The following is an 11,862-nucleotide window of genomic DNA, read 5'->3' on the forward strand; positions in this document are numbered from 1 at the left end:
GCCGGTCTGCAGAAACCTCCTTCTTTTTACTGACTGGAACATAGGCTGGAGAAATAAACCTTTAGGAAGCTTAGGAAAATGCATTCACTGTGCAGGTGGGGCAGCAGGGAGAGCTGGATGGCACAGCCAGAAGTGGTGCTGCCCAGAGCCACTCTGGCCTCCTGCTCATGAATCAGAACTGGTTTGGGCTCCTTAGGCAAACTTAATTAAAGAAATGTGGTGAAGTGGTTTAACAGAGATGGTGTGACTGCCTCCAGTGCAGGGAGACAGTCTGTCTGTGGTACAGGATACACTAATGGATGTAAGGGGACATCAGTGCTGTTGAGCAGGTATTTTTGTCACTTGTTGGAGAGCAAAAGGCACTTTATGCCTTCAGAGTATCTGAAAACATACAACAAAGTGCCTGTGGGTCTCAAGGGGAAGGTGAGTCCTCACAGTTTCTTTACAGGTGCTCTGAGTTGCCTGCTTGTCTTGCCCAGTGCAAGGGAGGAGAAGAGATGGAAGGGCTGTCTGAGGCTACAGAATCCTGTTGTCTTCTGCTCAAAACAATGTAAAAACAATACAAACAAGGAACCAGGTAAGTTCACATGTAGTTTAATGTATTTAGCTGACCCTGCTTCAGAGTGGGAAGGCACAAACTGGTCTAAAGAGTTTGTCCTCAGTGTTTCCAGAGCACAGTGACAAATTCCTGGCAGCTGTGGTGGGACACACCATGGCACAAGACCACTGTGCCCCAAGGTAAATGTGAGAGTTTGAGGCCACAGTTGTGCCTGTTCCCTATGAGGAGCATCTTTCTGGGAGCTGTGTTGGTATGTGGGTAGATTTCTTTCTCTGAACATAATGATGTTGGAGTTCCTGCTCATTTCTGGTAATAGTTAAAATGCTGCTGTCATATAAAATATAATGCTGTGATAAAATAGCTCTAGTACTTGTAGATCAACACATCTTTCAGTTGGATGTAAAACCCAGTCAGGCACACACCCCCCTTTGTGCCTTGCCTGGTAAAGGCATGTTTGTTTATACAAGAACTGCTTTGTCATCTTGTGATTACCAAACTAAGGGTGTGAGGAGTTCAGCTAAAAAATAAAATGAGGCCATAATTTTATATTAAAAATTATTGCTAAAAAAGACTCTTTTTGGCTGCAAACAGGCTATTCAGGTTTTTTCTTGTTGCTGTTGTCCTTCCAGATGCGGTAGTTGAGTGCAGAAGCCATGGCCAGCCAAGCTAAATAAGGAACCATCAAATAAGCTGCTATTCTGTGGATGTTGTACCAGGAAGCTGTTGTGGCTGTTGCTGTGCCAGTTGTAAGCAGGAGAGTCACCAAACCCTGAAACGCAGAAGGTGGTCAGTGTTGTTTTTACTCATTGCATTTCCTTGACTCCACACTCTTTGTTTGGCTCTTAGCTCTGTCCCTCTCTGAGTTAATGCCTTCTCAGAAAACCAGCCAGCAAAAAAGACAGATTTCTGCCAGTTTATGAATCAATTCCACTCCTAAAACAACACAACAGGTAAGAGGAAGGGTTTTGCAACTGGGAGCAGGAGAGGCAGAACTAGGTCTCTCTCACCCATACCTTCTTTAGTGGGCAGCAGGACACTTCCCACTGGTTACAAACCCACTGGGACTTTGAGCACTTGTCTTTACATGTCACAGATGCCACCTGAAGAGATACAGAGTGAATGACCCACTAACGCATTGCAGTCTTCCCCTGTTAGCTCATGTGCATCCGGAGAACCAGGCAAACATTTTCATTTTGAGGCAAGTTATTTGTCTTCAGAGAAGAGAACTGCAGAAAATCAGTCTCTTCTAAAATGGGTGTTGATTACCTGAATAATGTTGTAATAATAAGTTTCTATCACTGCTGTTTGCCAGGGAGACCTAGGAATTGTAGCAGGCATAATTGTTCACATTTTCTAGTCACACGAAGCTCTGTCCAAAGGCTGCTCTAAATCTGTACATTTAAGGATGCTCTAAACAGGTAAATTCTCTCAAGTGGCTGCTGGCAGGTATTAAAGAGAATTCTAGAAAACTTCTGCAAGCCTTTTTCTGTACTCAGGCTCCTTTTCAGGGGGAAAAGATTGTGACACAAACTTTTCATCTTAGGAGTAGAAGCCTTTTATTAAGAAACTTTTATTTTCCACTTACCCATCCCATTTTGTGAGCTCCAAAAAATATTGGGGTCCATGCCCAGTTCAGTGCCAGCTGCCCTGCATACAGACCCAGAGGAACCACTGACTTCTCAGTGAAGCCCCCCAGTTCCTTCCACACCAGGTAGGAGCTATATCTGTGGAGAGCAAACAGAAGGTGGAATTCACTGCCCTGTTCAGAAAGCTACCACAGGTTATTGATAAATGAAACAACTTTAGTGCTCAGGTCTAGATTGATTTGGAAAAGTAGATACAGAGGGATCTGGATAGACTTGAGAGATGGGCTGATTCCAATGGGATGGAATTCAACAAGGCCAAGTGCAGGTCCTGCCCTTTGGCCACCCCAACCCCCTGCAGCGCTCCAGGCTGGGCACAGAGTGGCTGGAGAGCAGCCAGGCAGAAAGGGACCTGGGGGGACTGAGGGACAGGAAGCTCAACAGGAGCCAACAGTGTGCCCAGGTGGCCAAGAAGGCCAATGGGATCCTGGCCTGGATCCAAACTAGTGTGGCCAGCAGGCCCAGGGCAGTGACCCTTCCCCTGGACTCTGCCTTGGGGAGGCCACACCTTGAGTGTTGTGTTCAGTTCTGGGCCCCTCAGTTCAGGCAAGAGATTGAGGGGCTGGAGCGAGTCCAGAGAAGAGCAACAAGGCTGGAGAAGGGACTGGAGCACAAGTGCTGTGGGGAGAGGCTGAGGGAGCTGGGGGTGTTTAGCCTGGAGAAGAGGAGGCTCAGAGGTGACCTCAGCACTGTCTAGAACTCCCTGAAGGGAAGTTCTGGCCAGGTGGGGGTTGGTCTCTTCTCCCAGGCACTCAGCAATAGGACAAGGGGGCACGGGCTCAAGCTCTGCCAGGGGAAATTGAAGTTGGAGAGCAGAAAAAACTTCTTTGCAGAGAGAGTGCTCAGGCATTGGAATGGGCTGCCCAGAGAGGGGGTGGATTCCCCATCCCTGGAGGGTTTTAAACTGAGCTTGGCCGTGGCACTGAGTGCCATGATCTGGTAAAGGGACTGGAGTTGGCCCAAGGGTTGGACTTGATGATCTCGGAGGTCTTTTCCAACCCAATCCATTCTATGATTCTATGATACCCAGTAACTAATTGGCAGAGTAACTGAAGCACAGGGTGGATCAACTGCTCTGGGTAACAACAGAGAGAGAGAAATATTCCCAGAGTTCTCACTTCTAGGTGCATAGTGGCTGATGAGGTCCTGCATTTCAGTCTTAAAAAACAGTGCCATGTTGAGATGTAAACAAGTCTAAGATGTAAGTAGTGAAAAAACTTCATTTGGTACTGGGAGATGGTGCTTTAAAAAAAACCCCACAACCTACTAAGTTTTTAAGTGGGTGAAATGAATAGGAGAAATATAATTAGAAGCTGCTACAGACTGTGAACTGAACGGGACAGCAGAGGGATCATTTGGGTTTCTCCTGGCAGTGGAGCAACAATGGAGACCAACTGGTAGGAACTGTTTTTACAGGAGCAGAACAACATCCACAGGAGTCATTGCAAGGAGTTTGCCTTCGTTTGTAGGTCATGCAAGAAGGATTTTTCTTGTTTCTTTAACTCACTTAGGGACTCAAGTTTACTTCTTGGCCATTACTTTCATAGGGACTGAACAATGCAGCTTTGATATTTTGGCAGTTTGATTGCAGAGAATAATTAAATTTAAAAAAAGGAAGGTGGGGACAGAGCAGGGTAAGCATTAGAAACTTAACAGTTTCCTAAGTGGAAGGAATTCTGAAGGAATGAAATGTCATGATTGTTCAAGGAATGTGTGTACATGATGGATACAGATTGTAAATATGACCTTTTCACTGAGCTAAATGTACAGTACATAACTGAGACCATGCACCTTATGATACAGTGATTCTGCTATTACCAAAATCAGGGACAAGCTGTCACAATTTGGATTTTTTTCCAAGGTTTTTAATGTCATACCTGGATTTATGACAAGGAATCCAGAAACAGGGTTGCAAATTGTGCAGTTGACTTGAAGGAAGCTGGGAAAGCCACCCAGCTCTTGTCTCTCTGATAAAAGGCATGTTTTTATTCACAGGACCATAATGATCTGATTCCAACGGGATGTATTTTGCACCGGGGGTCTGATATTTAAGGTGATCTGCAGAGTCGCTATGCAATGTTAACTGGGAAAAGATTTGGTCTCTTTGAAACTTTATATAGTTAAGCCAGTGATGTACACAAACTACAAAGGATTTAAAATTACAGGAGAAATGGGAGGGGTGAGCCAAAAAAGCTACTATTGGATTAGCGACAATGTGCGTTTGAGAGCTAGGAAAAACCACCTTTGGTAGGCAGAACAGTTTACACCAAAGCAAAGTGTTGGGTGCCTTTAGAGCAGGGAGGAGGATCCAAACTGCCCAAGTAAACTCCTGACATGACCCCCCTCTGCAGGTATTTGTGCTGCATCACATTAAAAGTATCAGTCCCACTGCACAAATACGGTATTATTAAACTTCTTACAGTTCCTGTGGGAATGGCATTTGGCCTTGTGATTCCTTGTTCATTTGACAGTAATTGCTGTGCTGTCAGGTATTTTAAATTAGTTAGATAAGGGGACAGTGTATGGTTTCAAGCATTTGCAGTTTAACAGCCTGGCAGTTCTATTTGAAAGGACATGCATGTTTTGATGTTGGTTTCTTTTAACTGAGCTCTGTTAGAACAGTTCCATCCTAATTTTCCTTCTTGCCTCTCACTTTTTTTTTTCTAGTTTTTCTAAAACTACTGAAGGACATCCTTAGCTTGGCAGGTTTTCCCTCAGAGTGAATAAGGAAAGCAAATTAAAGGCAACTTTTCCAGCTCCTGCTTTTGATGTGGATCCTTGTGCATACAAAGTGTCCCATCAAACCCACACCCTCCTCCCCAAACACGTTGGTACCTGTTCAACAGGCAGCTTGACACAGTTTGTGACACACACACAGCCACAGGAAGACAGCAATAGTTCTCTGGCCCAGGCAAGTGCCTTCACACAGTGTGAAAAACATACCCCATGGATGTGTAGAGAGTCCCCCACACAGGAGCAAACACCCAGTTAGGTGGACACCAGGATGGCTTCTTCAGAGTTTCATACCACGTGGGGATTTCCTTTTTGGTTATGGTGCTTCCTAAAAATCCCCCTGCATGGGGCAGGAGGGTGAAACCCACTGCTGGGGCCCAGGCTGGGACCACTTCCATTGGGGCAGCGACCCTGAAACAAAACCAAACACCTCGGTTGGCAGAGAAACTACAAAAAGGTTTAGCAGATTTAACATGTGTGGGATCTGATCCACACTCCTGTCACTGAGAAATAAATGGATCTTGTCCCAGCATCACTGGACAATATCCCTGTGAACTGGGAAGGGGGTGAGGCTTTACTTCCCTCTCAACTGTGTGCACTAAAATTACTGAATTTTACCTACTTAAATATCCTTTGAGGATATTTATTTCATACCCATAAATATGCCAGAGGAATAAAGCAGTTTCATATGATATGAACTGTACCTGCAAAGTAAAAAATTCAGTAATAATAGTGTATTTCTGTATTCACCAAAAAGCCCATTCCCCCAGTGAAAAGGCACAGTCAAGAGTAAGAAAAGAGCATGTGCAACATAATGTCATATATTATATTGCAGTTTTTAGCCTCAAAAGGCTGCTGAGGATGCTCACTGGCCAGTAAGAGGGATGTGGGAAACTTGAGAAGGTGCCTCGGGGAATAAACACCAGGGAGCACAATAAGGTAAGGACTTAAATGATGTTTTGCTACACCAGGAGATCTCGGTGGATAAATGGGGAGTACCTGTGGCTCCTTCATGAAGCATCCAATCAGCTGCAGCAGGTAAAGTGAGCTGGATTAGCTCTGCCCACAGAAACAGGACTGAGCAATGCCTGGCTTTGCTGGGCTTTAGTCGGGAGTACAGGGAGGAGCAAAAAGCTTCATTGGAGATTCTCTGGCCAAAAGCCAAATGCTACAGAAGAGCTGCGTTTAGTTCAGTGAAATGGAAACAGAGCAGGGGGACAGTAAAAAAGGGCAGAACTAAAGGGTGTTCTGTCAAATATGCAGTAGGCAAATACACACAGTTCCTGTTCACCTGTTTATGCAGGAGGGAGAGGCAGCAGAAAAGGATCATAGGAGGGGGTGCAGCAGTGAGGAAAGAGCAACTGTGGAAGGCCCAGGAGATTAAGTTTTAGAGCAACGAGCATTTCAGAGGCTTGTCACAGAAAAGTGCCACATGATACTGTCTTGGCCCTTGCCTTTCCTTGCATTTGAAAGCTGCTGTTGCCACAGCCAGGACTGCTGGGATGAGGGGACAGGAGATGGGGGACAGGAAATCCCACTTGTCCCAGACAGGAAATGGAGCACGGGTGACATTGCACTGTGGCAGTTCTGATGTGATGGATTCCTGTTTGGAGATGAGGAACAAGCCTGGCCAGCGAGGGAACTCTGGCATTGTGGGATTTGTCCCTGTCCAGATTTAATGAAGAGATTTCAGTGCCTGGGACCACAATCCATGGGATCAACAGAAATGCTGGTGAGAGAAGCAGAGCAGGATTTGGAAGGCAAAACTGAGAGAGCATGGAGGGACTGGTAAAGCATGCAGGGATGAGAAAGGTGTAAGGAGCAAGCAAGAAAGGGTGTGGAGGGGCTGGGCTGTGGGCAGGCCCTGGGGAAAGTGAAAAATTAGTAGAAATAGACACAGAAAAGGCAGCAGAGAAAGCAATACAAGGTCAAAAACAGGAAAGAAGAATGAATGGGTGAAAATAAGCAGAGAAGGATTCAGTACTAAGGCTGGGAAGAAGAAAAAAGGAGAGAACAGGATTATTTAGGTCTTGGGGAGGATAGACAAGGGAGGAGGGGAGAAGTCTGCATAGCTCTTTGTGCTCCTTGTTGTCATACTTCCTGCCTGGTGGACTCTGCTTGCCTTTTCCCAGGGTGCATCTTCAGTGCAGCAGAGGAATCCTGATCCCCTGCTCCTGGATCTGGGCTGTGACTTTCCCAGGGGAGCAGGCTCTGCTTTTACTGGTGTGTGAAACAATTGCTACCTGCAGGAGCAACAAGGTGTGAAGGGAACAAGAGCTCCAAGCACAGTGACTCTTTGCTGCCTTCAGATAAGTAATTCCTGAAGGTTAAGTTAGAAGTTTAAAGTTAATAAGATCTCAGTAATCTTTAACCCTCTGCTTTCACTTTGCCTACAGAGAACACCAGGCGAATCTCTCTGGAGCAGCTCCAGTGTGGCTGTCAAATAGTATTTTTCAAAAAGTGATAAGCAAGAATCCAAAGGGGTTTATGCTTCATTTGCATGTAACAATATAAGGGTGGTTTCCTGCAGTGTTAAGCAACTGGACTTCATCAGGGCTCTGTCAGCTTCCCCCAGGGAAGAAAGTCTGGGAGTGTTCAGTGAGCTGAAAGTGCTCAGTCCTGCTCTGCTACAGTCATTACTTAGTGAGGAGATGATGTGGCTACACATCTGTCCTTCTGCATGTTGGAGGAGTAGCACTGAAATAATCCTTAGCTGACCAGAGAAAGAAAACCAGGCAAGCAAATAGAAATGGGGAGGGTACAAAGCAAAGAAACAAGAAAAGTGAAACCACTCATGAACAGCCAAGGGGAGGAAATGGAAGTGAAGAGATTGGACAGACCAGCCTGAATTGAATGTTGGTGTCCCAGCCTTTTGGCTACTGTTCCTACTCATTAGTTATATTTTCCAACAGCATTTCTCAGGATTTCCCAAGCATGGAGGAATACTCTGTCTGGCACAGTACTGAGGAGAAAGAGGGTCAAAACCATGCAGAGCAAGGTGCAGGCTCAGCCTAGCAGGCCACAGCTGTCCACCAGCAGTGGGTGTTCCTGCATTTTCATTGCCAAGTGTTGTAGTTTGGGATTATTATGTAAATTCTCTCCCCTGCCACTTAACTGCCCAGGCCAGCGGTTAACAAAAGAAGCAGTTAACTGTGATCGCTGGGGTGGGGGCAGGTTTGTCTCTTTTGGTTTTTTTTTTTTTGGATATTCTCCTGAGTCTTGGCTCGGCGGAAGGGGGGAGTGGGGACTCAAAGGAGGCAGGCTGCCCTGCTGGTTACTGCTGGGGTTTTTCCCTGGCTGTCTTGCCGCTGCCTACTTCGGACCACCTTTTCCTGCCGTGCTGCTGCCTGCCTTGGATTTGCTGCTGGTTGCTCGTACCTTTCTGCTTTCTTGGACGGGGAACACAGGGGGAAGAGACTGAGTCCATCTGGAAGCCCACTGCTCGTCTGTTTCGCTGGAGAGGGACTGAAACTCACTCTGCAGCCAGCCAGGCTGTGACAAGGACACTTAAGTATAACCTTTTCTCCCGGAGGAAAACCTGCTGGGTTTTGTTGTTGTTTTTTTTTTTCTCTTATGGTGTTGGGGAAGTGGGTTGCACTAGTCTGTTTACATATATATATATATATATAGCAGTTATCCTTCTTGTATTAAAATTCCTTTTCTTAAATTTGATAAAGAGTGGTGTGATTATTGTGGAGGAGGCCCCTCCCCTGCTTGTGGGTAAAACATTTTGGTTTTTCCCCTCAAACCGAGACACCAAGAGAATTAAATATCAGTATATTTCCCATAAAAAGCACTAGTTAACTCAGGGAGCAGCACTAGCTGGTTATGGAGGAAGCTGTGTCTGTCTGTCTTTGGTTACTTGGTGTAGGTCTGTAGTAAGAGAGTAAAAGGCAAGGATGCCCTGAAGAGTCTGTGCTTTCAGGCAGTGCTATGGCATTTATCTGGTTACCTGTGCAGCACAAGAGCTGAGAGAGGTTCATAGAACACCCAGTACATTTTTGAAAGTAATTAACCACAGAGGTTCATCAGCCCTGGCTCCCTTTTGGTGTGCAGCTGATAATCTGAAATGACTTGGTGCTAATTACACATCACAGACTTGCTAATGCAGCCCCTCTGGCTGCATCACTATTACACAACCCAGAAATAATAACTACTTTCCCAATCATATCCCAGCTCCACTCCAGGGCGAGTTGCACAATATTCTTGCACCCTGATTTCCATCCTGAGCACACCTGGATGTCTGTAGATGATAATCTCCAGTGGACCCAGCAGGTACCTGTCTCAAAGAACCACCACAGCTGGAAATTCTTTCTTCTCACACACATTTATTTACTTCTGTTTCCACTTCTTATCTCTGCCCTGCAGCATATTCTTCAACATCACAGACTTGCTAATGCAGCCCCTCTGGCTGCATCACTATTACACAACCCAGAAATAATAACTACTTTCCCAATCATATCCCAGCTCCACTCCAGGGTGAGTTGCACAATATTCTTGCACCCTGATTTCCATCCTGAGCACACCTGGATGTCTGTAGATGATAATCTCCAGTGGACCCAGCAGGTACCTGTCTCAAAGAACCACCACAGCTGGAAATTCTTTCTTCTCACACACATTTATTTACTTCTGTTTCCACTTCTTATCTCTGCCCTGCAGCATATTCTTCAACATCCTGCCCATTTTCTGTGCGTTCAGGCAGTTCCAGCAGTCCAGTGGAGGCTGCAGTTTGTCTGACACAGATGTTAGAATCATTTTCCTAGGTATTCAAAACAACTTGTCCAAAGCTGATTCCATAAAGTAAACGGAAAAATAAAGGGAAAAAATCCCCAATAGTTCAACTTGCTGCCTAATGGGGCTTCTGTGTTTTTGCAGAAGTTTTTTTCTGCGGTGGTGTAACATGCAGAAAAAACTAACAGAAACTTTCTGTAAAAAAAGGTATATCATGGAAGAGGAACTGGTTTGCTTCAGCCTGATGAAACGTGAGCTAGAACACCTCTTTGCTTTGAGGACGTCTCTGAGAGGCAGGTGGGTGCCTTTCCCTTCTCCAGGCACTCCCAGGAAGACCTCTGTCAGCAGGAAGGAGAAGGAAGGTAGGAAAGAACAGCTGCTTTCATCACATTTTCTTATAGCCCTGCACTGATACAACTTCTAATTCCTTTCTTGTGCAAGTTGCAAAAAACAGTAGTCTCATCTATTCTCAAGTGATAGAGACACTTCAAATAATAAATGTTATATAATATAGATATCTAACAAGTAAGTCTATGGTATATGTTTATAATATGTACTTAAAAAAGAATATGGTACTTATTTAAGAATATAATGCAAGGTTTACAATAGAAACAAAAAGTCTCACTGCCCAGTGACACTTCTTTTAAAGTGGCAGAGCACAAGTTGTACAAATAAATCTATTATTTACTGAAGGTTCAAGGAGCAGGGAACTGAACTGTATACCGGAACAAAATCTTCCCAGGCAATAATTTGCCTCTTACTGCTCTATCTCATTTTCCCTGTGTATGTTTGTATTAAACCCTTTGCATGCAGACAAAACATCCCTTCCTTCCAAACAGCTACACCATGTCCTGCTGCAGGTTTTTCTTCGTCATCCACACCTCTTAGAAAAATGTTTCTCTTGAATATTTCTAGTTCAAGTTCTGCTTAAGCCTGACTTTCTTCAGCTTGCCAGGTGTTGTGATGGGATAAAATGCATCAGCACTAAGTCTCAAATGCTTTGCACACAGACTGCTCCCCTTTGCTGTGGGGTTTGTGTGACCCATTTCCTTCTCCCTTGTACTAACACAGGTCTCTTTTACTGAGCTCCTCTGACTCAGTGCTCGATACTGTTTCATAACCTTACACGATGCAAAGTAATTACACAATTGCAGCTCCAGCACGGCAACTTTCACTTTTTTTTTTTTAATAATTTTGTCACTGAATGCTCGAATTACATTACAGAGTGGTTTTGTGCTGATTCGTGAGCATTATTCAAAAATTCAGAAGGAAAACCCAAGCCCTTTCTTTTCCCCTTAAGAAATGCTCCGGAAGGGTCTGCTGAAGAGCATCCTGGAATGTCCTCCCAAGTGCAGAGAGGGACCGTGCACAGGGCAGACCCGCAGGACACCGCGGGGCCACAGAGGACCGAGCAGCGCGGGCACAGCTGGACAGATGTGAGCCACTGGAAAGCGCCGGGTAAAAGGTAATAACGAGCTTCCTTGATTTATTCCTTTTTTCTTCCCCCTTTTGTTCTTTTATAGCCACTTTCCACTCCAAACGCCAGCATGGGAAAGCCCGTGGGTGTTTTTCCTAAGCCCGCTCTGTCCCGGTGCCTGCATCCAGCGGGTCCCGTCCTGCCGGGGGACAGGACCCTCCCAGCCGCGGGGAGTGGGACAAACCCACCCGGATAAACCCGGGGATGAACGCACCCCGGGGCTCGGCGTGTTCCCCGCGGGGAGGAGGCCTAACCCACCCGGGATAAGCCCACCCGGGATGAACAGCCCCGGGGCGTGGTGGGATAATCCCACCCGGGAGCGGGACAAACCCACCCGGGATAAACCGACCCCGGGGCGCGGTGGCGTCCCCGCAGCAGCGGCACCGCCCCGGAACCCGCGTAGGGCTCTGCAGTAGGGTCGGGGGACCCCGCCGGCTTCGTTCCCCGTGCCTTGCCATGCCATCCCGTCCCATCGTGTCTTGTCCCGTCCCCAGCCCATGCCGTCCTGTCCCCATGCCATGCCGTCCTGTCCCCATGCCATGCCATCCCGTCCTATCCCATGCTGTTCCATCCCATCCCGCGGGAGCACCGCGCTCACCTCCGCTCCTCCGCCGCTCGCTCGTGCCGTGCCGTGCCGAGCCCAGCCGAGCCGGGGCCGGGCCGCCCCTCGCTCCTCCCTTCCCGGGGCGGGGTCTGGGCGGGCGGAGCGCCGGGGCTGC

At 46.7% G+C, this 11,862-nt stretch overlaps 1 protein-coding gene across 2 annotated transcripts; it reads right to left on the reverse strand.

Annotated features, from left to right (window-relative positions):
- Window positions 1-578: 578 nt before the first annotated feature.
- On the reverse strand, window positions 579-11,851 carry TSPO (translocator protein). 2 transcript variants are annotated; one of them, XM_071551548.1, is made up of 4 exons: window positions 11,742-11,851; window positions 5,146-5,346; window positions 2,145-2,283; window positions 579-1,328 (listed from the first exon to the last, which is right to left on the reverse strand). In XM_071551548.1, exons 2-4 carry the CDS (start codon window positions 5,331-5,333, stop codon window positions 1,152-1,154), a joined length of 504 nt encoding a protein of 167 aa, XP_071407649.1. In that variant the 5' UTR covers window positions 5,334-5,346; window positions 11,742-11,851; the 3' UTR covers window positions 579-1,151. The 2 variants fall into 2 exon arrangements, with proteins under 2 accessions (XP_071407649.1, XP_071407650.1); XM_071551549.1 differs by lacking the exon at window positions 11,742-11,851 and adding an exon at window positions 5,935-6,127.
- Between the last annotated feature and the right edge of the window lie 11 nt (window positions 11,852-11,862).

This window comes from Pithys albifrons, chromosome 3, assembly GCF_047495875.1.
Source record: "Pithys albifrons albifrons isolate INPA30051 chromosome 3, PitAlb_v1, whole genome shotgun sequence".
Classification (NCBI taxonomy): Eukaryota; Metazoa; Chordata; class Aves; order Passeriformes; family Thamnophilidae; genus Pithys; species Pithys albifrons.

What these genes read in the sequence shown, in the direction of transcription:
- TSPO (XM_071551548.1), bottom strand. Translation starts at nt 5,333, where the DNA reads ATGGAAGTGGTCCCAGCCTGGGCCCCAGCAGTGGGTTTCACCCTCCTG. An exon ending in ACTCTCTACACATCCATGGG is followed by an intron (nt 2,284 to 5,145) that starts GTATGTTTTTCA and finishes TGCTCTCCACAG; the next exon opens with ATATAGCTCCTACCTGGTGT. An exon ending in GAGCTCACAAAATGGGATGG is followed by an intron (nt 1,329 to 2,144) that starts GTAAGTGGAAAA and finishes TCTGCGTTTCAG; the next exon opens with GGTTTGGTGACTCTCCTGCT.